The sequence below is a fragment of the Alexandromys fortis genome, unplaced genomic scaffold, assembly GCF_014885135.2.
Source record: "Alexandromys fortis isolate MF-2015 unplaced genomic scaffold, M_Fortis_MF-2015_v1.1 scaffold_2_1_26212458, whole genome shotgun sequence".
Classification (NCBI taxonomy): Eukaryota; Metazoa; Chordata; class Mammalia; order Rodentia; family Cricetidae; genus Alexandromys; species Alexandromys fortis.
In genome coordinates, this window is record NW_026067930.1 from 547,265 (window position 1) to 572,764 (window position 25,500).

The 25,500-nt window shown below is 48.5% G+C and overlaps 3 protein-coding genes across 9 annotated transcripts; all 3 read right to left on the reverse strand.

Annotated features, from left to right (window-relative positions):
* Positions 1-25: 25 nt before the first annotated feature.
* Positions 26-2,188, reverse strand: Rpl8 (ribosomal protein L8). Its single transcript, XM_050145043.1, has 6 exons — positions 2,165-2,188; positions 1,899-2,046; positions 1,676-1,817; positions 1,330-1,548; positions 359-474; positions 26-221 (listed from the first exon to the last, which is right to left on the reverse strand). The coding sequence occupies exons 2-6, from the start codon at positions 2,034-2,036 to the stop codon at positions 63-65; spliced, it is 774 nt and encodes a 257-aa protein (XP_050001000.1). The 5' UTR covers positions 2,037-2,046; positions 2,165-2,188; the 3' UTR covers positions 26-62.
* Positions 2,189-9,239: 7,051 nt separating this feature from the next.
* Commd5 (COMM domain containing 5) lies at positions 9,240-11,015 on the reverse strand. Of its 2 annotated transcripts, none has more exons than XM_050145328.1 (2): positions 10,898-11,015; positions 9,240-10,468 (listed from the first exon to the last, which is right to left on the reverse strand). In XM_050145328.1, the coding sequence occupies exon 2, from the start codon at positions 10,413-10,415 to the stop codon at positions 9,741-9,743; it is 675 nt and encodes a 224-aa protein (XP_050001285.1). In that variant the 5' UTR covers positions 10,416-10,468; positions 10,898-11,015; the 3' UTR covers positions 9,240-9,740. The 2 variants fall into 2 exon arrangements, with proteins under 2 accessions (XP_050001285.1, XP_050001284.1); XM_050145327.1 differs by having other exon boundaries at positions 10,869-10,937.
* A 4,701-nt stretch (positions 11,016-15,716) lies between these two features.
* Znf7 (zinc finger protein 7) lies at positions 15,717-24,821 on the reverse strand. Of its 6 annotated transcripts, none has more exons than XM_050145344.1 (5): positions 24,658-24,762; positions 23,411-23,454; positions 22,860-22,986; positions 19,260-19,376; positions 15,717-18,024 (listed from the first exon to the last, which is right to left on the reverse strand). In XM_050145344.1, the coding sequence occupies exons 2-5, from the start codon at positions 23,411-23,413 to the stop codon at positions 16,268-16,270; spliced, it is 2,004 nt and encodes a 667-aa protein (XP_050001301.1). In that variant the 5' UTR covers positions 23,414-23,454; positions 24,658-24,762; the 3' UTR covers positions 15,717-16,267. The 6 variants fall into 6 exon arrangements, with proteins under 6 accessions (XP_050001301.1, XP_050001302.1, XP_050001300.1 ...); XM_050145345.1 differs by lacking the exon at positions 24,658-24,762 and adding an exon at positions 23,629-24,409 and having other exon boundaries at positions 19,260-19,373; XM_050145343.1 differs by lacking the exon at positions 24,658-24,762 and adding an exon at positions 23,629-24,409.
* Between the last annotated feature and the right edge of the window lie 679 nt (positions 24,822-25,500).

Sequence of the window (25,500 nt, forward strand, 5' to 3'; positions counted from 1 at the left end):
TCAAATCTGAGGCTCACACACAGCCTGTTAGCCAAAGGACATACTTTATTAGCTCCTGAGTTCTAGTTCTCCTTCTCCTGTACAGTTTTGGTTCCACGTAGTCGCCCAGTCCGGCGGGCAGCAATGAGACCCACTTTGCGTCCAGCAGGGGCATCTCTTCGGATAGTGGACGGTTTGCCAATGTGCTGGTGGTTACCACCTCCGAAGGGATGCTCTACAGGCTGTAGAGATAGAGAATGAGGTTAGAGTAATCTCACCTATATGGGGAAGGCTGGCAGAACCCACTGTCGAGGACCTCCCTGCTGCAGATCCTCCCAGCACAGGAATACTATCCCACTCCCAGTTCTTGGTTACTTACATTCATGGCCACACCACGTACGCGTGGCCAGCAGTTCCTCTTGGCCTTGTACTTGTGGTAGGCACGGCCAGCCTTCAAGATAGGCTTGTCAATTCTGCCCCCACCAGCCACAACACCTGCAGAAATAAAGGACACCTCTGAGATGTGCACCACAAAGCCCTCGGGTCTCAAATACCACCCCCATTAGTGCTGTGCCAGGAACCCACGACCCCCAAGATCATTGTCAGTCTCAATGAAATGTACCATCCAGGTGCCTGAGCATTTCAGCAAACCTCAGCTAGGGAACCCCTTACTCTGCAATCTGTCATTCAGGACTGGTCCTTCAGCCTCTGAAGACACCTCCCATACAAACAGCGAACTCCACTGAACATAAACTCTCTCTGTGAACATATATCCTCGGAACCTACCCTGAGCAGCCATGAGTTTGGCCGGTTGTGAAATGTTCCCAAGTAACCAAGTAAGAGAATCTGACTCATGTCCCATTTCATGGACATCTTTTAGAAGTCACCAATACTGACTGGCCTCATCTTCTCTAAAAAGAACCACACACAAGCACAGGATTCAGGTCCTAGGTTAGGTCACAGCTCACAAAAATCCCAAGTGGCTTTAAACCTAAATTGTTTGTATATGGATGCATGTAGAGACCTGTGCACTTTTGTGCAGACACCAGGAGAGCACCAGATTCCCTGGAATTTGAGTTACATCTCTGAGCTAGAAAAGGAACCCGGTTGCTCTCTAAAGAACCATTGCTTCCATCCACTGAGCCATCTCTACAGCCCATGCTGGAAGAAACCCACAAAATAGACATCGTACTATTCTACAATTCAACCCACACGTGTATCCTGCGTTCAAAGTTGGTGCCCCCAAGAACAAGGAAATGAGAAATCTGGTTCTAGGTCCCAGGCCTAGCAGCTGGCTGTTCACATGCTGACCACCCAGTCTGGAGGGTTCTACTCCTCTATGGCACTCACCAACGACAGCTCTGTTGGCTGAGGAAATGACCTTCTTGGACCCTGAAGGCAGCTTCACTCGCGTTTTCTTCGTCTCCGGATTGTGGGAGATGACTGTGGCATAGTTCCCGGAGGCTCGTGCCAGCTTGCCCCTGTCCCCAGGCTTCTCCTCCAGACAACAAACGATAGTACCTTCAGGCATGGTGCCCACGGGCAAAACATTGCCGATATTCAGCTGGGCTGTGGAGAGAAGTGGCCAAGCGGCCGGTAAAGCCAAAAGCAATGCGAAGCCACACGGCTCCCACACTATGAGGCACAGCATTCCAAGTCCTAGGCCCAGCCCGTCCTTCCCCGCCTTAAAGCTCACCCTTCTTGCCGCAGTACACAAACTGCCCGGTGTGGATTCCCTCTGCGGCGATGAACAGCTCCGTCCGCTTCTTAAACCGGTAGGGATCACGAAAAACCACTTTGGCGAGAGGAGCGCCGCGACCGGGGTCGTGAATGATATCCTATGGGGCAGGTTGAGAAGGTTAAGACGGTCTCCTCGAGGCACCCTGTTGCCCTGCTTGCCCCCGCCGATGCCCTCATACCTTTACAATGCCCTTAATGTAACCGTGCCGTTCGGCGAAGTCCACAGCTCGCAGGCGCGCGGCGCCCTTACGGTGTTTCACGTGCGCGCGGAACACAGAACCGGCGCCTTTCCTCTGCCCTCGGATCACACGGCCCATGGCGGCGAGTCTGGAAAGAGCTCACATTAAGCGTGCAGAAAAGCAGGTCCCCGCCAGCTCCCAAGGCCGCAGACGCCGCCATCCCTCCCTCCCCGTCCTGGATGAGTGGGCCAGGCCGCACGACAGACCACCGGGTAGGTGACGGTGACAGATGGCGGTGGATCGTTTCAAGCCCGGAGCGACCCGAACACAACCTACCTGCCGGCAAGCACGGCCGAAAGAGGAAATACGCGACGGCAAGCAGCCTTATCTTCCGGGGCGGGGCGCCGGAAGGGGCACTGCCTCTTCCGCGGCGCGATGCCTGTCGGAGCTTGTAGTCACACGCGGATAGTCCTGGTCTCTACCTGCTAGTGGCTCTGAGGCTTACACCTAACCGACATAGGTGCCCTTGGGAGAAGCGGCCTCTGTGGAAACTGACTCAGGAGTTTTATGAAGGGCAGGTGGGCGGCGGTGGAGGCTTCCAGAGGTGGAAGGATTTGTCCAGGGCCACACAGAACTGGGCTGCAGAACCCGAGATTCCGAGCTTGGCTCAAACAAGGGTTTCCATATAAATTGAGAGTCTCCCGATGTTGTAACTCCGAGGTAGACGTAGGAGATTGGATGTATAGACTCGGGAATCCTAGTGCTTTGCACAACTAGAAGATTGGGATATGGAAGCCGAGCGGTGGTGGTGCACGCCTTTAATCCCAGCATTCCCAGAGGCAGAGACGCCTGGGCAGCCTTCCTGGTCTAGAGAGCCTGTTCAAGGACAGTCAGGGCTACACAAAAAAAAAAACCCGGTCGGAGGGGGGGGGGAGGGGGAGGAGGGAGATGGGAATTTAGGAATTAGAAGGCCACCTGCCAAGTCCTCAACAGGTCTGGCAGAGAATCCAAAAGTCCATGACCTCAGCTTAGCAACTGGGACAAAGATGGGGACAAAGACCCTAGAGAGCAAAGGGGAGGAAGGAACGAGACAAAGGAGGGGCTACTTGCCAAGAAAATGCCCTGGAGATGTCTCTGGTGGCACAGAGCCCCCAAAGAGAGGGTCTTCATTTGTGTGAACCCTATCAGTAGGCGATGCCATGGAGACAGAGGTAAACGAGGGTCCAGGGTTCCAGCTGGTAATAGAGACTGGTACTCAAACTGGGAGACTGCACAGCAGAGGCTAAAAGTACCATTCTGAGGAGGAAGGGAGAAGAGGAAGGGGCACCCCATCATTAACCGCTCAAGTTCCACAGGATGCTGGTGCATGGGAGGCATTCCAGAAGGACAGCGAAGCTGGGGGTGGCAGGGATCAAGGACCTGCAGAAAGGGAGATCAAGTCACCCAAGGCAGGATAAGGCGTTCAGAGTCACCCAGAAGAGAACCAGAGTGAAGGTTGCTATAGAGGAAGAGTCCAACAGGGACCAAACACTTACACACACTTGTTAGACTCCTCCAAAACTGTCCTGTGGGCCAGTTGGGTGAGGTGTGTGCTAGGGGTAGCAAGGCCTTGAGCACAGCCAGAAAGCCAGCAATGACCCTACAGGGTTCCCAAGACAAAGCTCTAGCAGGTATCCTCCCACAGTCTTGAGGACTGTGGCCCACCCCTGTCCAGATATCAGCCTTCACCTACTTGTAAGGCCACCCAGCCTGGCTTGAAGCAGGGGTTCCACAGATATGCATCACCTTACGGTGGTGGCTAATGTGGGTGAAGATGGCAAACACTGGGCATGGCCTTTTGAGGAACTCAGGACAGGTCTCATCTTTCTGCTGTTAGGCTCTGTCTCTGCTTGGGCTAAGCACAACCCCTCGTTTCAGCCGTAGTCAGCTAATCCCTGCTTTTCAAATGTAATTTCAGAAATAAACGTCTTGTGTATTTCCTTTTAGTATTACTTTTTAAAGAAGATTTATTTAACTATTTAATGTGCACTGGTGTTTTGTCTGTATATACTCTGTGTGAGGGTGTTAGATCACCTGGAATTGGAGTTACAAACAGTTGCAAGCTGCCACATGGGTGCTGGGAATTGAGCCCAGGTCCTCTGAAGAGCACTCAGTGCTCTTAACCACTGAGCCATCTCTTCAGCCCCTTAGTATTATTTTTAAGCATTTCTTGTCTCATGTAATTTGTCATAAATGCAAGTCCCCTCACTTTGGAGAGGAGGAAAACCTGGGATAACCTAAAATGCATAGGGTGATGTGAATTAAAATAATTGTTTCACTATGTAAAGTTATGTTGCCTTTGTTTGTATTGCAGAATAATTGTTTAACTATGCAAAGATGTGTTGCTGTTTCACTTTGCCTGCCTAAGGCACCTGATTGGTCTAATAAAAAGCTGAATGACCAATAGCTTGGCACAGGAGGGATAGGTGGGACTGGCGGGCAGAGAAAAAAGGGCAGCTGGAGGATAGGCAGGGCTAGCAGGTGGAAAGAAAGGGGGAACTGGGAGCCTGCCAGACACGGAGGAAGCAGGAAAACAGATGGACAGTACCAGTATGCAGATGAGGTAAATGAGCCTCAGGGCAGCACATAGATAAATAGAAATGGACTAATTTAAGTTAAAAAAAAAAAAGCTAGTGCCTTTAATCCCAGCACTCAGGAGGCAGAGGCAGGTGGGTCTCTGTGAGTTTAAGTGCAGCCTGGTCTATAAGAACTAATTCCAGGACAGGCTCCAAAGCCACAGAGAAACCCTGTCTTGAAAAACAAACAAATAAAACAAGCTAGCTAGAAACAAGCCAAAGCTAAGGCTGAGCATTCATAATTAATAATAAGTCTGTGTCATGATTTGGGGACTGGCAGTCCCAGAAAGCCTGCTACAGGATAGGAGCTCACATTTATAAGACCTAAGGATCAGAACCCTGGATTAGTTGGTGTTCCTGCTGCAGGCTTTCAAAGAGCAGAACTCTGCCTTAGGACAGACCGGAGAGATGCCTCTAGTCAGCGGTAGTGGCCTCACTGTTGATCTACAGAGTGGCCACCACTACAGGTACAAGCATGCTCGTGGTCATTTGGGGCCCACATGAGGTGACAACCATGCTGGTGTCATGCCTTCAACTCCTCTGTCCCTGTGACACTTTACTGTCTGGCCTGTCTGTACACTCAGGGCCTGTCCCAGATCTGGTGAACCTGAGAGCCTCATGCTGAGATTTCATCTACTCTGTTTTTAAAAAAACAACCAAACTCTTTTGAGATGGTCTCTTTTTGCTGTGCTGTCCATGTTTGCTCTGTGCTGGCTAAATGCATCACAGATAACCCCAAAGTGGTGACACACGTCTTTTATCCCAGCACTCGAGAGGCAGAGGCAGGTGGATCTCTGAGTTTGAGGTCAGCCTGGTCCACAGAGCCAATTCGAGGACAGCCAAGGCTACAACAGAGAAACCCCGTCTTGAGAGAAAACACACTAAGTAAACAGGAGGCAGGAGGATCACAAGTTCAAGGCCAGCCTGGGCTACACATTTAAAAAAAAAAACAGACTGAGTACAGGACAGGACGTCACGCTGTTTTAAGCAGCCTCCAAGTGTATTATTAACATGACTACAAGGTCCAGCTAAAGTTCCAACTCTTTAAACGTAAAAGATATTTTCACAAGCTGGTGTTGCTACAGATCCGAGTGACTGAGCTTCCGAGCAGCTCAGATCTTAAGAATGCACTCCTGTGCCCTGCGATGTTTGCTCCTGTCTTTCATGTCAGAGAAGTCCAGGATTTGCTTTCACCTGTGCGAAGAGTTGGCTCTGAGGTGAAAACCATGCAGCTAGATGCAGAACAGAGACTGGAGACAGTTCTAGGAAGAGTGTAACTGACCGCAAGGTTCAGGCTTCAGGGACCCCGAGAAGATCTAGACCGCACACTTCACGTACCCCAAAGTTTGCAACTAGTCAGAAGAATCAGAACAACAGCTCCCCCATGCCTGACCCTTCCTGCCTCAGCATACATTGATTTCCATAACCTGGCCATAGAGAGCCATAGACTGTCCCTGCAGGAGGATGTGTTGGGTTTACGACTCTATAATGAATACTGAGATATTTTTTAAAAAATTTAAATTGCATGTCTTTAATTTGTTGGGGAAGGAGCATGCCACAGTGCTCATAAGGGGACCAGAGCACAACTTCTGTGAGTTGGCATTTTCCTTCCATCACGTGGGCTGCTGGGATCTAACTCAGGTCTTCGGGCTTGGCAGTCAGTGTCTTTACTCACGGAGCCACCATGCTGACCCCCTGTGCCCCCCTTTTTTTATCCGAGGTAGGTTTACAAAGTAAAAAGGTTTATATTGCTCCAGTTTCCAGTCCACAATTCCTCAAGCCTACATAGCAGCACATCATGGTGGAAGGCTGTGCCACAGCAAAACTGCTCATCTCAGCACAAGAAAAAAGTCACCGCGGTGACTACCACCTCCCAGTGGTAGCACCCTATTGATCAGGACGTCAACACACGGGCTTTGGGGGGGGGGGTATTGAATATCCCAACTGTAGCAGATTGCGACAGGAAAGGAGAAAGTTGTCAGTCTCCTGTGGGTCCAGGATGAGGATGTCAAACGAGGCTGGTTTCCTACTCAGGGCTAAGAGGAGAAGCCAGTTGGAACGGGTAGAGTAGTTGAAAGGGAATGAAGATTTCAGATGTTTAGGAGGGACGCCTTAGAGATGTGTTAAACTTTCTCTGAGGGGTCTGACTATAAAGCCTAAATCACTGGTTCTCTGCCTTCCTAATGCCATAGCCCCTTAATACAGTTCCTCATTTTGTGGAGACTCTCAATTATAAAATTATTTTTATTGCTACTCCATAACTATAGTTTTGCTAGTTATGAATTGTTACATAAATATCTGTGTTTTCTGATGGTCTTAGTGATTCCTGTGAAAGAGTCGTTCAACCCCTCCAAAGGGGTCTCGACTCACAGGTTGAGAGCCAGTGGCCTAATGGGTTTTTTGAATCCTGAATCTCCATGACCACATCCCCTAGTGTAGATAGGAATATTAGGAATATATCATGCCCCCCCTTTTGTTTGTTTTGGATTTTGTTTTAGAGAGTTTCTCTGTGTAACCCTGGCTGTCCTGAAACTCATTCTGTAGACCAGGCTGGCCTCGAACTCACAGATCCACCTGCCTCTGCCTCTAGCGTGCTGGGATTAAAGCCGTTCACCACCACTGTTCCACTTTCTTTTCTTTGTCTTTTTTTTTTTTTTTTTTTGACTCATTTTGTAGCTACAGCTGTCCAAGAACTTTCGAAGGCCGGCCTCAAACTAAGAGATTAGATTGGCTCTGTCTCTGCCAAGTGTGCATCACAGCAGAAATCTGGAATTGAGGGGGTGTCGAGATAGTTCAGGGGTTAGCAGCGCAGACTGCTCCAGCAGAAGACTCCCTTCAGTTCCAGCACCTACTTATGTCAGGTGGATAACAACTGTCTGTAACTGCAGCTCCAAGAAATTTGACACTTCTCACTTCTGCAGGCACCAGCACTCAGGACGGCTTGTGCAAAATCCTAGATTCCACACCAGTAGGGGGGAAAATGTGACCTTGAAAGATAAGGAGCTCTGTTACTTGACTATGTGGGACCTTGAGAAAGACAAAAACATCAGTTTCTTCGTTTTAATGTAAGGACAAAAGGATCTTTTTTATTGGGTTACTGAAGAGGTCAAATGAGTACACAGGAATAACACAGAAGTGTACCAAACTAAAACCCCAGGGCTGTTAGACGTTAGAGTGAACATTCTCCAGAGGTGATCTGAAGGTACTAACAGGGACACCAAGTTCCCAAGAATGCTGCCTATTGAGCACCCCGGGTATGATAGTTCATCTTGCTATGCTATACGTAAAGCTCCTTGCAACTCTGTTCTTTTTGTTTTGTCTTTATGTACTCTGACTGTCCTAGACCTTGCTCTGTAGACCAGGCTGGCCTCAAACTCTGGAGTGTTGGGATAACAGGTGTGCCACCACCGCCTGACTGCTATTCTGTTATGTTCACTCCTACAAAAGGTATTTTCAGAATGTGTACTGATAAAAATTCCTGGGAGCTCTTCAAAAACTTTGGATTCTGAGTGTTAATGGTACATGCCAATGAATTCCTACATGCGAGAGACTCAGTTGGGATTGAGTTCCTTGGGGGCAACCTGACCCACATAGTGAAACCCTGTCTCCAAAACAAAACCTTTCAATAAAATGGGGTACAGAAAAGGGCCACCTTATTGGCTTATAAGTCTGTACTTCTGTCAGGTTTGTTTTTTTTTTTTTTTTTTTTGAGAAAAATCAATGTTTGTCCATATTACAATCTCCTTACTCCACAGTAATATACAAAGCTATCCTTTTTATCTTTTTCTGAGATGGTTTCTCTGTGTAGGGGTGGTTGCCTGGAAATTACTCTATAGACCAGGATGGCTTTGAACTCAGAGATCCACCTGCTTCTGCCTCTCAAGTCGTAGGATTAAAGGCGTGCCGTGCTTCTAAACTACCCACGGAGAGATGAGGGCAAAAGTACTAGGCTAGTCCAGTGGACACATTCAAAAGTCATAATACACTAAATGCACCACTAACACAGAGTGGCTATACCTCACCGTCAGCCGGTGCACCAGCTGATGCCCCTGCAGAGAACAGATCTATATTTGTATAAACACCTACATGTTCAAAGACCACCGTGACCAAGCTTGTCATGATGACCCACCTTCCAGACACACCTGTCCTCCTTTGACTAGACTCTTCATTGTCACAAGCTGTACTCATGGGCTTTTTGTTTTAGATTTATTATTTTATGAGTATGAACAAACGCTTTGCCCGCAAGTGTGTGTGTACACCACATATGTGCCTGACGTCTTGGTGCTGGATCCCCTGCAACTGGAATTACAGAAGATTGTGAGCCACCATGTGGGTTCTGAGAATTGAACTCAGGTCCTCTGTAAGAGCATATAAGTGCTCTTAACCACTGAGCCAATCCTCCAGGCCCATACTAATGTTTTAATATTTAAAAATCTGCATTTAATGTTATACATACTAAGCATTATGTACTACATATTTAGTATTTGTAATGTCTCCCCCTCTTGCCTCCCCACCAGGATGTCATCTTCAGGAAGGTAGGAATTTAAGGCAAAAAACTAAGACATGTACACACCAAAGCAGAAGAAGCAGAGGGCTCAGGTCAGGCTGAGCGACCTTGTTGTATATTGTATAGATCCTTATCTAGACCCTAGATCTCCACATGGCCTCGTCCAGTTGCACTTAGCAATGGCTGGGGAAGGGGCAAGTATAAGGTTTAACACCCAAGTAGAAGAACATGTTTTATTATTTTTTTAAAGATTCATTTATTATGTATAGTGTTCTGCCTGTATGTCTACCTGCAGGCCAATACAGGGCACCAAATCTCATTAAAGATGGTTGTGAGCCACCATATGGTTTCCAGGAATTGAATTCAGGACCTCTGGAAGAGCAGCCAGTGCTCTTAACCGCTGTGCCATCTCTCCAGCCCATGAGCATGTTTTTAATAGTTACTTTACCTCTTTAGTTTAAAACAGAATCTTGCTGTGTAACCCAGACTGCCCTTAAACTCAACCATTCTCTGGCCTCACCCTTCCAAGTGCTGAGATTATAAATTGTGCCACTGTGCCCATAGTTCACTCATAAAAACAAACCCAAAAAGTCTGAGAGTCACAGCTGTCTTGTCTCTTCAAAAAAATACATCCTTACACGCAGTCCCTCTGATGTGGTGGGCCTCATGACCTGGGGGCTGTGAGCTCTGGTACCAGTTTCAGCACCCACTAACCAGGGTTCAGTCTTGCAGTTTGCGCTCACACTTTTTCTCCAGTTCGGCCATCTCCTTAAGGACCAAGGCTACACTGTACCGCAGCTCCTGAAATTTGGCCACTGGTACCTCAAAGCGGTGTGCAGATCCATCTGTGAGCTTCAGCTGCATGAGAACACTCGGTTGCAGGGAACGGGACTGAGCACTGGTGGAGATGGCCACATCCACCCGCCACCGGAAGTCAGACAGGTGGGGCAGCCAGGACCCCTGCTGTTGGACCACAGCGTCGAGAAGTGGGCGCTGACTCCCTAATGCCAAACTGGTCAAATCTTCAATCATATCTTGAGGAATGCCAAGCTCCTGGAGCTGGTCCTGGAAGGCTTCTGGCTTCAGACTGGCAGGGGGCCGCCGGAGAGCCTGCTGGAGCAGTGTGTGTGTGCCTGCCAACAGGACGGCCAGCCGCTCCTCCGACAGGTTAGCACTGGCACCAAGCTGTTGCACGGCTTCTCTGCAGTCTTTGCCATGCAGCGCCCCGACGACAAGCTTCAACAACTTTCTGAAGGTGCTCCTGTCCAAGTCCCTCATGAGCGGAGCCACTGCCGCCACTTCTGGAGAAGGCTGGGCTCCCAGGAAACTGACTCGGCCACCATGACTGTCAGCTGGATGGTGCAAGTACGGAGCTGCAGCCCCCAAAGCAGACATCCTTGCTTCCCCTTTCCTGATCAGTCCGGAGAGAAGGTGCTAACCACAACTGCCTGAAGAAGTGAAGAAGAGACAAGTGACTCACTGGCCAGGGGCTTCATGTATCAAAAAATGAGATTCGGTGTGGTGCCCCATCCGCCTGTCACTGTTCACATGAGCCACCAACGATAGACAGTAAACGGGACACGTGCTTGGGAGGTGGCACTGAGACCGGATGGCAAAGGAGTCCACCTGAGTCTAGGAGAAGAGAGGCCACCCAGAGATCAGCAGTTGGCAGGAAAAAGAACCAAGAAACAGAAGTGCACGCGTAAGTCCTACGTAAGCAGTATAAGTGAATTTGGACAACGCAGCTGAGACCCCTTCCCTACTCAAGCCCGAATCCTTATCATAACTCTGGAAGACCTAATGGTCTCACATTACAAATATAAACCATTCCTTTAAAGCCCTCAGCACCTGGAGGAAGCTGTCCGCTGGTAGCTTACCGCGGCTGGAGAAGCAGGAAGTTGACCGGACCTCGGGAAGGGTCCAGAGACACTTCCGGGCTACTCTAGGATAGCGTTGATAGGGCACCTCTATGGTTCCCGGAGCCGCGCACGCGCAGAGGGGCAGCAGGACTATGGCACTGTCTTCTGACTTGACTTGATTTTTGGGAAGAGGAAGCTGAAGTCATTCAGTTTCCGGGATCCTACTCAAAGCTGTATCTGTCCTGCGCATAGGCGGTCCAGTATGAGGGCACACGCTAGAATTGTTGTAGTTGGTGCTACCGAATTGCATATTTTAAAATAGTTAGATGGGCCAGGCGACAACTCACGTCTTTATAGTCAGTGCTCAGGCTGGGCATGGTGGCACAGGCCTTTAATCCCTCATTTGAGAGACCTAGGTTGGTGGACGGCTGTGAGTTCAAGGCCAGCCTGGTCTACAAAGTTAGTTCCAGGACAGCCGGGACTGTTGCACAGAGGAATCCTGTTTTGAAAAACCAAAAGAAAAGAAAAAAATCCAAAAAACAAAAATAACAAAAACAGCACTCGTGAGGTACAGGTAGGCAGATCTGTATGACGTGTAGGCCAGCCCGGCTTAGATATTCAGTTTCTGGGCAGTCATCGGGACCATGCCGATGCCTGTGGCCTGCACTAAGTGAGACCCTGTTTTAAAAATAAAACCCCTAGAAATTCTAGCAAATTTTGACAAAATCTGACACAAATTTTGCTATATTTTCTTTTGAGTGACCTAAACAGACCCCTTTGGTTGTTTTACCTCTCTATTATTTCCTAAGATTTATTTTTTATTTTATGTGTGTGGTTGTCTTGCCTGTATGTATGTGTGTCTGTGTAACACTGTGTGCCTGGTGCCTGTGCCCTGGAACTAAGGTTGCAGACAGTTGTGAGCTGCCTTACAGGTGCAGGGAATCAAACCCCTGGGTCTTCTGGAAGAGCAGCTAGTGCTCTGAGCCACCTCTCCAATCCCTCATCCATTCATCCATCCATTCATTTTAAATTTTCTGTATATGTAGTTTTGCCTGAATATTGTATGTGCTTGACATACACACCTGATCAGAGGCCAGAAAAGGGTATTGGATTGAAACCAGGGACAACTGTAAGCTGCCTCATTCCCTCTTGATTGCTTCAACACTTTACAAACCCGATTTACAAACCAAAGTGACTTCAATTTTCCAGAGGTTCTACCTCAAAGATTCTATCCATCATGGGGCTCGGCAAAGCCATTGAAGCCCACCTCATCCCAAGCCCCATATCAACCCTCTTTTTTTTTTCTTTTTTAAGATAGGGTCTCACTATGTAGTCCTAGCTAACCTAGTATATAAACCAGGTCTGCCTCAAACTCATAGAGAACCACCTCCCAAAGGCGTACACAAGCAACCCCTTTTTAAACTCTACTGTGGGGCTGGAGAGATGGCTCAGAGGTTAAGAGCACTGACTGTTCTTCCAGAGGTCCTGAGTTCAATTCCCAGCAACCACATGGTAGCTCACAACCATCTGTAATGAGATCTAGTGCCCTTTTCTGGCATGCAAGCATACATGGAAGGAATGTTGTATACATAATAAATAAATCTTTAAAAAAAATAAAAATAAACTCTACTGTGACATGTGATGTGAACGAGATGTCCCCTGTATTCTCAGGCATTTAAATACTTGGTCCTCAGTTGGTGATGCTGCTTAGGAGAGCTTAGGAGGTACGTCTTGCTGGAGAAAGTACATCCATAGAGGTGAGCTCTGAGAGTGTACAGACTCTTGCCAGTTGCGTGTGGTGGCCCATATTTCTAATCTTAGCTCTCAGGAGACAAAGAAGTATCGCTGAGTTTGTGGTCAACCTAGTCTACATAGTGAGTTCTATATAAGGCAAGGCTATATAGAGAGACTGTCTCAAAACAAAAAAAAAATAATTGAATTAAAAATAAAGATGCGGGACTGGAGAGATGGCTCAGTGGTTAAGAGCACTGACTGCTCTTCTAGAGGATCCGGGTTCAATTCCCAGCACCCATGTGGCAGCTCATGTGGTAATTCCAATATCTGGAATACATTCAGGCAAAACACTAATGCATATAAAATAAGAATAAAAGTTATAAAAATATTTTGAAAAATATAAGGATGCTTGACATTTAGAGTTCACTCTCTCTGCTTCCTTTTGGGGTTTGAGACATAAACCCTCAGCCCTCAGCTTCCAGCTCCAGGTGCCTTGCCTGCTTGCTGCACTGCTTCCCCACCTGATGATTGACCTATCCCTTGGGAACCATAAACCCTGCCTTGGACATGATGCTTTATCATAGTAACAGGACGGTAACTGAGGCAGAAGCTGGGACAAGGGAGTCGTCTCTTACTATGAAGGGCTTAGCATATATTTTTTGAAGAAATTTGGAAGGCTTTGGGACTTTGAGCTAGAAAACTGGTTAAATTGTTATGTAGAAAAATGAATTTTTAAAAAAGATTAATTTATGTGTGTGAGTGTGCCATCTGCATGTGTGCCTACACATCAGAGGAGGGCATCAGATCCCATTAGAGATGGTTGTGAGCCAGTATGTGGTTGCTGTGATTTGAACTCAGGTCCTCTGGAAGAGCAGCCAGTGCTCTTAACTGTTCAGCCATCTCTCCAGCCCAAATGTTTTAATTGTTGTGCTGCCCAAATCCACTGGGAGAAACCAAGACTTAGTTTCAATTTAAATTTAAATTAAATGAATTTATCCTTTGTTTTTCTGAGACACGGTTTCTCTGTGTAGTCCTGGTTGTCTTAGAACTAGCTCTGTAGATCAGGCTGGCTTCGAACTTACAGAGGTTTACTTACCTCTGACTCCCAAGTGCTGGGGTTAAAGGTATGTGCCACCACGGCCTGCTCCATCTTCTGTTTTTTATAGTTAGCCCTCCTCCAAACCCAATTTGAGCAGCCAAGGTGCTTTACAAAACACAACCCCAGGGTAGAAGTGTGGCTCAATGACAGGAATAAGGCAAGGCCCAGAGTGCCAATCCAAGCTCAAACTCTGGGAAGAAAAACACTGAAGAAAACCTAAACATCCCTGTAAGGTTCTCCTAGTGGCATCCCATATTCTAGAAAAAAAACGCCAAATCCTAACTGGGTTTACAAGCTGTGGCCCATGCGCCACTCTCCCATCTCATTCCCTGTACCCCAATTCCAGCGTCCTGAGTCATGACACAGTGCTCCACAGCCTGAGCCATTCCCCTCCTGACAGTGGCCTCAAAAGGTCTGTTAGGCAGACATTCAGGAGCAGAATTGAGGAACACACATCGGGAGAACACAGATGGTTTGTGGTTCCTTCCCTTGGTCCAGACTGTCCATTCTCTGGCCTCCCCTGGCTGGTAAAGTGCTAGTGTGGTATGGAGCCTGCCCCACAGGATGGTTTGTGAGTTGGGCAAGGGGCTGGAGATTGAAGCACACACACATACACACACAGAGGGGGGGGGGGCATCCTTGAAACAAGATGCTTATATAGGGCTCTCCTTGACTAATGGCCATGCCCTAACTGTCGGGATTTTTCAGCTGCAAGCCCACCAGAAACCACTCCCCTGCCATCAGGCACTCATGAGGGTCTTGTGCTCAGAGCAGCTGCAAGCACAGGAAAACAAGTTGTTTACTCCGGCAGGTAAGGGGTCACAGGAAATTCAGGGTCTGAGGGTCTGCAGTCCCCAACAGTGTAGGTCTGCTGTTTGTGATTGAGGGAGAGGAGGCGCATGGTGCTTTCTTATCAATCCTCTACCTGGGGTGTTGATGTACACATCTGCACATTAGTTCTTTTTATAATTTATTTTTTAATATTTATTTATTATGTATACAATATTCTGTCTACATGTATGCCTGCAGGCCAGAAGAGGGCACCAGACCTCATTACAGATGGTTGTGAGCCACCATGTGGTTGCCGGGAATTGAACTCAGGACCTTTGGAAGAACAGACAGTGCTCTTAACCACTGAGCCATCTCTCCAGCCCCGGAAGAACATTTTCAGATAACTAGCTCGGATTTTAGAATGAGAGATATTCTGGGTCACATAAGCAAGCTCCTGCCCCCAACATGACTTCAAGCCCTCGTCAGGTGGTCATGGTACTTCTACATTGGTATCTACATTTCTGCATTGGTATTTTGCCTGCATGTCTGTGTGAGTGTGTCAGATCCCCTGGAGGTGGAGTTACCTGCAATTGTGAGCTTTCATGCAGGTGCTAGGAATTGAACCCAGGTTCTCTGTGAAAACAGCCCGTGCTCTTAACCACTGAGTCATCTCTCCAGCTCCTGGCCATGGTATTTCTAAACCTAGCATTGGTGTATTCCTAATGCTGGCCTTCCATCCCCACATAAAAAGCATTCAGGAACTATACCTGCCTCTCAAAATAAGGGGGATGGGGTCCTGAGTGGCTGTGGTGGAGGACAGATTTTCAGAGGCATCAACTGGGGGTAAGGCTGTAAGTCAGTGGTAGAGCACTTGAATAGCACACTTCAGCCCTCGGTTAGTACCTCAGACAGGACACCGAGAAGGGATAAGCAGAAGTGAATTCTAGCATCTTTGCTTTTGGCTCCCTTTTCAATGAGTTACAGGATTATTTCCTTATTGAAGTTATGTTAAGTAACTGGTCCAGAGGGAAGACATTTGGGGTTACTTCTTCTGTAAACGCAGGGTCTCGGTGACTGTTTGCATCTTCCTGGGTGCTGGGATGGCAAGTATGTACCAGTAGACCCGGATTTGGTGGCTTCACTCAAGCTGCTTCTTACAAGAAATCCTGATACCGATTTCTCATCTGTAGGACAGAGATCTCCTCTGAGTTCAAAACACAGCTACACTTGGAGTGTGACACACACTTTATTTAATGGGTGAATGCCAAACATTACAGAAACAAAACATTATTTTCATAAGTAGAATATTTTTTGAGAACAAATCTGAATCTTCCCCAGCAGTCTCAAGTTTCTGTTAGCATAAATTACTCAAATAAAATAAGGCTTCAGGTTTATTCAGTTCCATATTTATAGTGTGGCGGTCTGAATGAGAACGGCCCCATAGGCTTGTATGTGTGAACACTGGGCCCTCAGTTGGTGGAGCTGTTTGGGAATTATTAGGAGGTGTGGTCTTGAAGGAGGTGTGTCACTGGGGGTGAGCTTTGAGTTTCAAATGCCTCTCCATTCCCTCTGCTTAGTCCTCTCTGCTTAGTAACTGTCTCAAGATGTGAGCTCTCAGCTACTGCTCCAACACCACGCCTTCCTGCCTGTCTGCTGCCCTGCCCCCACCGTGATAGCCATGATGCTCCCTGGAACTGTAAGCCCCAAATAAACTTTTTAAATTTACCTTGCCTGTAGTGTCATCACAGCAATAGAGAAGTGACCGAGACACTTAGGTTAACGATTTACCCCATGTGGATCTTTTGGTGCTGAGTGAGCCTGGAGCTCCGATTAAAAGCTTTGCCACAAGTGTTACATGTGTAAGGCTTCTCTCCTGTGTGGATCCTCTGGTGTATGATCAGGTGTGAGCGCCACCTGAAAATCTTGTCACAGTCGTCACACTGGTGCAATTTCTTTACAGTGTTCACTTTTTTAGAATTCAAAAAAGTGTTACTTTCAACCGCGTTTCCAAATTCACAGTACCACTGGGCTCGAGTGTGGATCCTCTGGTGTTCAATGAGGTATGAGCTCCGGCTGAAGGCCTTTCCACACTCACTGCACTCATAGGGCTTCACTCCAGCATGGATTATCTGGTGTTGGAAAAGGGTTGAATTTTGACTGAAGGCTTTTCCACACTCGTTACACTTATAGGGTCTCTCCCCGGTGTGAACCCTCTGGTGGATGGTGAGCTGCGTGCTCATACCGAAGGCTTTCCCACACTGCGTGCACTCGTACGGCTTCTCTCCCTTATGGATCCTCTGGTGATAAATGAGGCTGGAGCTCTGGCTGAAGGCCTTCCCGCAGTCATCGCACACGTAAGGCTTCTCCCCGGTGTGGATTCGCTGGTGCTGAATAAGATGGGAGCCCTGGACAAAGCCCTTCCCGCAGTCGTCACATTTAAACGGTTTTTCCCCTGTGTGAGTTCTCTGGTGGCGAATGAGCCGGGAGCTACAACCGAAGGCTTTGGTGCACCTGTTGCACTTGTAAGGTTTCTCTCCGGTGTGGATCAGCCGGTGCTGGCTCAGGCGAGACACCCACCTGAAAGCTTTGCCACACTCCTCACACTTGAATGGCTTCTCTACAGTGTGATTTCCCTCGGGGGCAACGAGGCTTGAGTTCCCTGAAGTTCTTGGCATTTGAGATTTCTCCCCACTATGCATCCTCTGATGCTGGGCTAGAGTTGAGCTCTGGCTGAAGGCCTTGCCACACTCCTGGCAGGGGTAGGGCCTCTCCCCAGTGTGAGTCCTTTGATGTCTGACCAGCTGTGATTGCTGGCTGAAGGCTTTCCCACACTCTTGACAACTATAGGGCCTCTCTCCTGTGTGGATTCTCTGATGATGGATAAGGCTTGAGCTCTGACCAAAGGTTTTCCCACACTCCTCACATCTGTAGGGCCTCTCTCCTGTGTGGATTCTTTGATGCTGAATCAGTTTTGAGCTCAAACGGAAAGCTTTCCCACAATCAACACATTTAAATGGTTTCTCTCCGGTGTGGATTCTTTGATGCTGGTTGAGTTGTGAGCACAGCCTGAAGACTTTCCCACATTCCTTGCATTCATAAGGCTTCTTCCCAAGGCAGTTACTTGTGTGCGTCTCCTCTAAGCAGTCAGCTAGGTTTCTTCGGCACTCTTGACATCTGTATGCTTTTCCCTGTCCACTCACTTCCACATAGGGATCCAGGTTGAGAGTTGGTTTAAAGACTCTACCACACTCTTCGCAGTTTTCTGATGTCCCTTTCACACTGTCTCTCTGTTCATCAGGCTGAGAACCCAGAACAGTGGCCTGTAGCTCCTTGCATTCCTGGACAGTGTCCTGGGGAGCCATAGTCTCATTACTGAGATGATGTTGCTGGGAAAGGGAGCCACTCACTCCTAGGCCAAGGCTATTCGAGCAGTTCTCCGACAAGACCGTGGAATCCAAATGGTCTCCAAAGGCAGGAATCTGCTTTTCGGGAATATTCATGTACTCACAGGTCTGCTTGTGATTGGTTCTAATAGTAGAATCTGAAATAAGCACAAAGTAAAAACGTTCTTGACATCTGAGCTCAGGGAGAAGGCAAAGATGAACAGTGCCTTGTGGGAGTGTCAGCTCTACAACACCCCAGTGGAAAGTGTGGCAAGGAGATAGAAGGGGAAATGCTCACAATTTAGTTCACCGGACAGTGATGGCATACTCTGTCTACAAGGCAGAGGGCTGAGAGTTTCATGTCCTAAGAGGGTCTACAAGAAGTGTTTCACCCTATAGGGCACTGAGGAGGGAATATCTTAGAGTAAGCAAAACAGACTGGACAGAACAAGTCTGAGGACAGAATTCATCAGAGCAGGTCAGCGACCTACAAACATGCTAGCTGGCAAGTGAGGACATCGGGGGTGTCTGACCAAAAAACAGACAGGAATGTTGAGACCCCAGCTGAAGAAGAGGTGGTATCTTAGCAGGAAGATCCCAGAGCAGAACTGGGTGCTCAGCCTATCCATGGCTGGCCTCTAAGGTGGACTTCTCTGAAAAGAACTCAAATTGCAAACCCACATCTGGCAAGCCTTGCTATAGGTGTGATGGTCACTGTCACGTTGGTACAGTCTAGGATTACCTGGAAAGAGGGAACCTCGACTAGAAACTGCCCAGGTCAGGTTGGCCTGTGGCCATCTGTGAGTTTGTCTTGATTGATGATTTATTATGGACAGACCTAGGCAGTTTTATCCAGACTGCACAAGGAAGTGGGATGAACACAACCGGAGTGTAAGATGGGAAGTGGTGGTCATCCATTGTGCTTCAGTTTCTGCCCTGACTTAGGGCCTGGAAATGTAAACCACAATGAACCCTTTCCTTCCGAAGCTGATTTTAGTTAGAATGTTTGATCATGTGACAAACAGATGCAAACACCAAGCCACTGGCTGAGTGACCATATCTAGTAGTTAACACTGATTTTTCTCCCTGAGCACCTAGACCAAGAGGCCTTTGTGATATCTACTTTCCTTCTAGACTCTCCAAATCCCACAGGCTGCCTTCCTGTCCTGACCCCACAGGCCAGATTTCTCTATGACCGTTAATTACAAGACACATAGTAGTTAAATGGACAAGTGTTTTGTGCCCCTGCCTTCCCATAAGTGGCCACACACCTAGCTGTGGTTCTTTCTAGGGTTGGTCCTCTTGCAGTGTTCTTTAGCAGCCCAGCCTGGTCACCAGCACTCACCCCAGTTCCTTCTTATTCAGACCTTCTGTAACAGGGCCTAGGCCTTACCTGTCTTGCAAATCCATGGGGCCTCTGTCCCCTCTGCTCCCTGTAGGTCAAGGACCCATGGCTCTTGTCCTTGCTCCAGTCGAGAGATCAGTTCAGGCTTAAAGACCAGGAATCCTGCTGTGTGAGGCAGAGAAGGAGAGGATGAAAACGGCCAGGAGTCAGTTCTGCTCCTCGCTCCCAGTCATGAAGAACAGGAGCTGCTAGACTATGCAGAACCTATCGGGAGGGTGATGAGGGACGAGGCTGGATACACAGCAGCCCCTTCGCTCTAGCTCCTTAGATTAGACAGGAGGGGCACCCAGACTTCCACAGTCTTCAGGGAACACTGTCACTGAAGAAGAGGCCAGATCTAGTTGGGGTACAAGAGGCATAGGAAGCTTAAGCCCAAGACAGCACCACATTCTGCAAAGCCACGGCCGTTTCTTCCCCCGGTTCAAAAGACAAGGATACTCCAAGAGGTAGGGGTAGCCAAGAAAAAAAAACTTAAAATTAGTAAGCAATTAAATAAATGAAGAAGATTTCAAATCACAAGTAGTGGATCCAGACTCCCTTTATGGCCAGTTCATAGAAGTGAGGAAGGTGTTGATCCAATCAGGGATCCACAAAGCGGGCCTAGACAGATGGCTCAACAGTGAAGAGCATTTGCTCCTCTTCCAGGTCATTTCCTAGCACCTACACAGCAGCTCTCAAACATCTATAATTCCAGTTCTAGCAGGTTCACAGACATACATGTAGGCAAAACACCCATACACGTTGAAAAAAAAAGATAATAATGTTTGGAGCTTCCCTCAGGCTTCCCACAACATGGAAAAAGAGGCCAGGCGTCTTTGAGATCCATCAGCCGTGTCTAACCTGCAGCCCACTGTTAAACAAATGGTACAGTAATAGGTTCAAGTTTAAGTAAAGGCAGGGCCCCACGCTCATCAGAAAACAGACTGCATTTTTTTTTACAGCACAACCCACCGCATCCAGCACATCATCTTGTTTTTTTTTTTTATTTTTTTAAATATTTATTTATTTATTTATTAAGTATACAATGTTCTGTCTCTGTGTATGCCTGAAGGCCAGAAGAGGGCACCAGACCTCATTACAGATGGTTGTGAGCCACCATGTGGTTGCTGGGAATTGAACTCAGGACCTTTGGAAGAGCAGGCAATGCTCTTAACCACTGAGCCATCTCTCCAGCCCCAGACTGCATTTCTTAAAAAGAAAAGAAATCTGACCAAAGTTAACATGAGAAGAGGAGAAAATATGCAAGTATTGTTAGGTATATTTTTTTCTATTTTTTTTTTTCTGAGACATGGTTTCTTTGTGTAGCCCCCACCTGCCTCTGCCTCCCGATGCTGGGATTAAAGGTGTGTGTCACCACCGTTAGCCTCCTAGCAACCTGGTGGTAGAAAGGACAGGCTGCCAGTGTGCACGTGTGGGTGTGGCTAGAATCTCAGTTAACCAGTGCTGCAGCTGAACAATAGCATCATCACAGAGAGACATGCAAGTCATTTACCCTGCACTCTTCCAGACTCTCCTATGCTGGTGCCATGGTACACATACACTTATCATCTCAGCAACCACTCCGGCGGCGGAGGCAGAAGGACTGCTTACAAGCCCAGGAGTTCTAGGTCAGACTGGGTAGCAGAGTGAGGTGGCCATTTCAAAAAGAAAAAAAAAAAAAAAACCATTCAGTAACTTGGCGCTGAAATGTGAAGCTACTGTCGAAGCAGAAACTACGGGGAAAGAGCAATGTTTACTTTGAAACTGGGTAGCTTGCCTAACGGAGCGCGGTTCCTCACAGGCACGTTGTAGCTGTGTGTGCAAAGGGTCTGAGACAAGACAGAACACGCAGATGAAGCTGCTGCTCACTGAGCGGCACACACAAGAAAAGGCCATATATACTAGTCAAGAAAGCTTAGGGACTGACCCCACAGAAGGCTAAACCCTAACGAAGAAAGAAAACCATCATCATTCCTGGCAGGCCAGTACCCCAGGGGAAGTAGAGAGGGACACTCGAGCAAGTCCTGGCCACTGTACTCCGTGTGTTTTCCTCCTATCACAACGACGTGTGATACGTTATCTGTGAATCTAAGACAGCACTTGTAAAGTACTGAGTGAGTTTCAATTGTGGCTGGTATAAATCAGAAGTACATTTAATAATGCGCTTTTTTTTTTAAATAATGAGCTTTATAACATGTTGCCTTGGTTTTGGTGAAATCTAACACAAGATATACTGAACATCTAAACACCCACAAGTCAGTAAGGCACAACAATCCGTTTTGTTGTTGTTGTTCTTTGTTTTTTAAGGCAAAAGAGCTGCACAAGTACATGATTGCAGAACCTAACAGAGTAATAAGCAAGGATTTGACAGGACGCCCAAACTCTCAAAAACTAGACAAACACAAAACCAACACAATCTTAAGTTGTTTTACTTTCTTTTCCTTGTTTAGTTTAGTTTTGATATTGTTTTCAAAACAGGGTTTCTGTGTAGCCCCCACTATCCTGAACTTGTTTTGTAGACCAGGTTGACCTCGAACTCAGGGATCGCCTGCCTCTGCCTCCCGAGTGCTGGGATTAAAGGCGTGCACCACCACCGCCGGCTTGATTTGTTTTTCTTTTTGCTCTCTGTGGTACAGGGATTGATCCCAGAACAACTTTGTGTGCGACAGAAGAATGCTCAACCATTGACCTGTATACACTCCAGCCCTTGCTGTATACTACTTAAGACATCAGAAAACTGGGTTTTGTCAGGTTGTATGGGATGAACAGTTATAGACCTGGTCTAACACAGACAGAAGTACCTGGTAAGCCAAATTCCTCCCATCCACACCTACCCCACTCCTGGCCCACCAACCCAGGCATCCTCTCAAGAACTCAGGATACTCCCACATTGTAGGCGCCAACATGAGGATGGGGCCAGCCCTGAAGCGGGCTCAGCAACAGGTGAAACACTTAGCAACCAGCAGGTAAGACATACACGAAGCTGAAACAAACTACAGAGTGGTACGTGCTGGAGCAGCCTACAGGGAAGGTAGCAAGAACGGGAGCGGTCTGACGGCAGGACCAAAGGAAAGATGGGACTCGCTGGGCAGTGGTGGCGCACGCCTTTAATCCCAGCACTCGGGAGGCAGAGGCAGGCGAATCTGTGAGTTCAACACCAGCCTGATCTACAAGAGCTAGTTCCAGGACAGGCTCCAAAACCACAGAGAAACCCTGTCTCGAAAAAACCAAGATTGGACTCAAGGTATCACTGGCACTCTGGTTCCAGAACAGTTTTCTCTGGAGACTCCTCGAGCTAACAAAAAGATTGTTTTTCTTTCTCTTTGTTGTTGTTGTGTGTGTGCGTTTTAAAGCTATTTCAAGCATGGGTTCTATTTCTCACACGGTAATTTAATAAGCTTAGGAAAAACAGAGGTTTTACTAGTTCCCAGAAGCGTCCCTACCTAGTAAGGACTAAGCTGGATGGGTGACATGTATAAAGCCTGGAACTGGGCTGGCACACTCAGATTCAAGGTTTAGCCCCTAAGGCGGGGCAGTTAGCATCCACATCCCCTGTCTCGGACAGGTGAGGGGTGGATGTATGGACTGGATCCCCAGGTGTAGCCTCACCTAGTCCAGCCACACTGCTGTGGTTCTCCAGCATCACCTCCCTGTAGAGGGCCCTCTGGCCAGAATCCAGACATTGCCACTCCTCCCGAGAGAAGTGCACAGCCACGTCGCCAAATGTCACCGCCTCCTGAAATCAGGACACACACTAGCACCCCAGAAGTCCGTAGGTGCCAGCTCCAATCTGGCTCTACAACATATCTCAGGCAAGTGACCCATAGGAGCGGACTAGAGTCACAGGAGTCCTTTCAGCTCTTAAATCAAAGGTGGAGAGGAGGGACTTAGCCCATGTAGTGATCGTAATTCCTCTCCATCATAGTGGAGAGAAGGGACTTAGCCCAAGTAGTGATCGTAATTCCTCTTCACTGAACAGGCACAGCTAGGCTCTGGTCTGGGTAGACATTTACTCCCTGCCTCAGACACTGAGGCTGGCAAGAGCCACAGGAGGGCCAAAGCTAGAACTGTGTTCAGGCCCAGTGGAAAGGCAGATCCCCAAAGTAGGAAGTGGAGGCTTGACAGAACCAGTGGGGGATGCAGGGAGCCAGGCTTCCTACCATCAGATTTGGAGGGTGGTGTCCACTTGCCTTGACTCAGACACCTGTGAGAAATTATGAAAAGACGAGAGGTCAGGGCGGAGGAGGCTCCCAATTCCCAGAGTAATCCAGGGGTTTCTGCAACCCCTGCTTCTTCACCACCAACCCCAGGCATACAGGGACACCAGACTGGGCAAACACAGCCCTGACACTTGTGTATCAGCCACCGAGCCCCTTGCCTGTGTGGGGTTGCGGGGTTGAATCACTTCACAAACACATTAAGAATCGTTGCCGGGGGCCACACATTCAACTAAACCACGGGAGAGGCAACCGTGAATTTGCAAGAAGTTTGCCTTCATGAGACACCTAGAAGAGACAAATAACCACACATAAAACCACAACTGTGATAGTGCTGAAGGAAGGGGACTAGAAACGCGGTTAAATGAGAAGTCCTGGTAAAGTCCGAAATAGTCTTCCCCCAGGGGCCTGGGCCAAAGTGATGGTGGAGCAAAGTGAGCCAGTATGTGGACCAAAGAAAGCAACCGAAGCAGTTAACCGGAAGCAGGAGACAAGGCTTAGGAGAAAGGATTTCAGGGGGAAAAACTGAACCCCTGTTCACAAGGATCTAAATTCCAGGATAGGCTACAGCTGCCCTAAGTCATAAGGATTCCAGAAGTCCCCCTCAGCCAAAGCAAAGCAAAGCCCTTAGGCCCCTCCCTAGCCCCTCCTCCCCCCCCCACCCCCGGGAGGGGTCAGAATGGGAGGACGCTGGCTTCCTCCGTAGCTTTTGGACAGGTGTCTGGCCATTGGCTGGCCCAAGCAGCAGTGAACACTGGAAAAGCATTCCTCTCTCAGACCCCAGCATTTGGACAGCCAATGGGAAATCGCGGTCCCAGACAGAGGACAAACCCTGAGCTGCCATCTAAGTCCAAAACCCTGACAACACTTTCAGCCTCTGTCACTGACTCTAGGCTTTCAAGGTGCAGAACTGGGGGGGGGGGGGGGGGGGGGGGCCCCGGGAAGTGGTTATTCAGGAAACTAGGGAGGCGGCAGGCGGGTCCAGTCCTGGAGGGAAGCCGCCTAACTCAGGCCCAACACTGGAGCTCGGGAGCAGGCTGGAGGGGCTGTGGTGCTCGGCTATTCCACTAGCATCCGCGGGGACCAAGTCCCGGGCGAGGCACTAAAAACAGCCCCGAGCCGCCCACGCCTCTCATCTCTTCTGGGGGCCCCTTGCCCTGACGACAAGGAATGCAATTGCGCCGACTCACCCAGCCTGGGCGCGTCTGGGACCCGCCAACAGAGCGAGCCGCCGGAAACAGCTTCGCACGCCCATCCCTCCGCGTCCCGCCCAGTATACTTCCGCCCGTTCAGATCCGTTCAGATCAGAGCATCTCGATGGTTCCCCATCCCCGCCCCCGAGGTTACAGGAGTAGGGACGGGTCCAGACGCGCGTGCTCGTTCCCTTGCTGTCCCTCCCTCCCTCCCTCCCTCCCTCCCTCCCTCCCTCTCTTTGCATCTGCAGAGTTTGGGGCAGGGAAAAGACTAACATGTGGAGGCTAGCACAGGACTTCTCTAGGAAGGTCCAGGGGAGGTGCAGAGTCTGACTGACACAGGAAGAAAAAAGACACTTCCAACAAGGTTCAAGGAACAGAGAGGTCTGTGGGAGCACCAAGTGAACCCAGAAGCAGGTCAGTTCTGCTGGTGGAAGTGACAAGGCTGGGGACTGAGAAGCAGCAGCCATGTGATAAAAGCATCCTATGAGCACAGCATAGGTAAGGCTACTTTGTGTATTCACTGTGGCTAAAACTAAAGGCCAAGAGGCCATAAAGGTTCAGTGAACAGATACTGATAGCAGGGATGGAGAGAAGCTCTTCCATTTAGGAGAAAGTTCAGATAGACTGGCATGGGTAGGGGGAGGAAAGGCCCCACTAGACTCTGGGTTTCATGTACCTGGAGGTGATAGAGAATCTCAGGATGTGAGGCCTCACACAGTAACACTGCATGAATCTTAGGCGGACCTGGACACCTTGTGTCTCTGATGACACTGATGATATCCCGGTCTGTTTGCCTGGCCTACGTACACAAGTTTTTATGTACACATTTTTTCTTCT

What these genes read in the sequence shown, in the direction of transcription:
- Rpl8 (XM_050145043.1), bottom strand. Translation starts at nt 2,036, where the DNA reads ATGGGCCGTGTGATCCGAGGGCAGAGGAAAGGCGCCGGTTCTGTGTTC. An exon ending in AGCCAACAGAGCTGTCGTTG is followed by an intron (nt 475 to 1,329) that starts GTGAGTGCCATA and finishes TTATTTCTGCAG; the next exon opens with GTGTTGTGGCTGGTGGGGGC. An exon ending in TACGTGGTGTGGCCATGAAT is followed by an intron (nt 222 to 358) that starts GTAAGTAACCAA and finishes CTATCTCTACAG; the next exon opens with CCTGTAGAGCATCCCTTCGG.
- Commd5 (XM_050145328.1), bottom strand. Translation starts at nt 10,415, where the DNA reads ATGTCTGCTTTGGGGGCTGCAGCTCCGTACTTGCACCATCCAGCTGAC.
- Znf7 (XM_050145342.1), bottom strand. Translation starts at nt 23,564, where the DNA reads ATGCCTGGGGTTGGTGGTGAAGAAGCAGGGGTTGCAGAAACCCCTGGA. An exon ending in ACCACCCTCCAAATCTGATG is followed by an intron (nt 19,377 to 23,410) that starts GTAGGAAGCCTG and finishes TGCCTCACACAG; the next exon opens with CAGGATTCCTGGTCTTTAAG. An exon ending in CCCATGGATTTGCAAGACAG is followed by an intron (nt 18,025 to 19,259) that starts GTAAGGCCTAGG and finishes TGCTTATTTCAG; the next exon opens with ATTCTACTATTAGAACCAAT.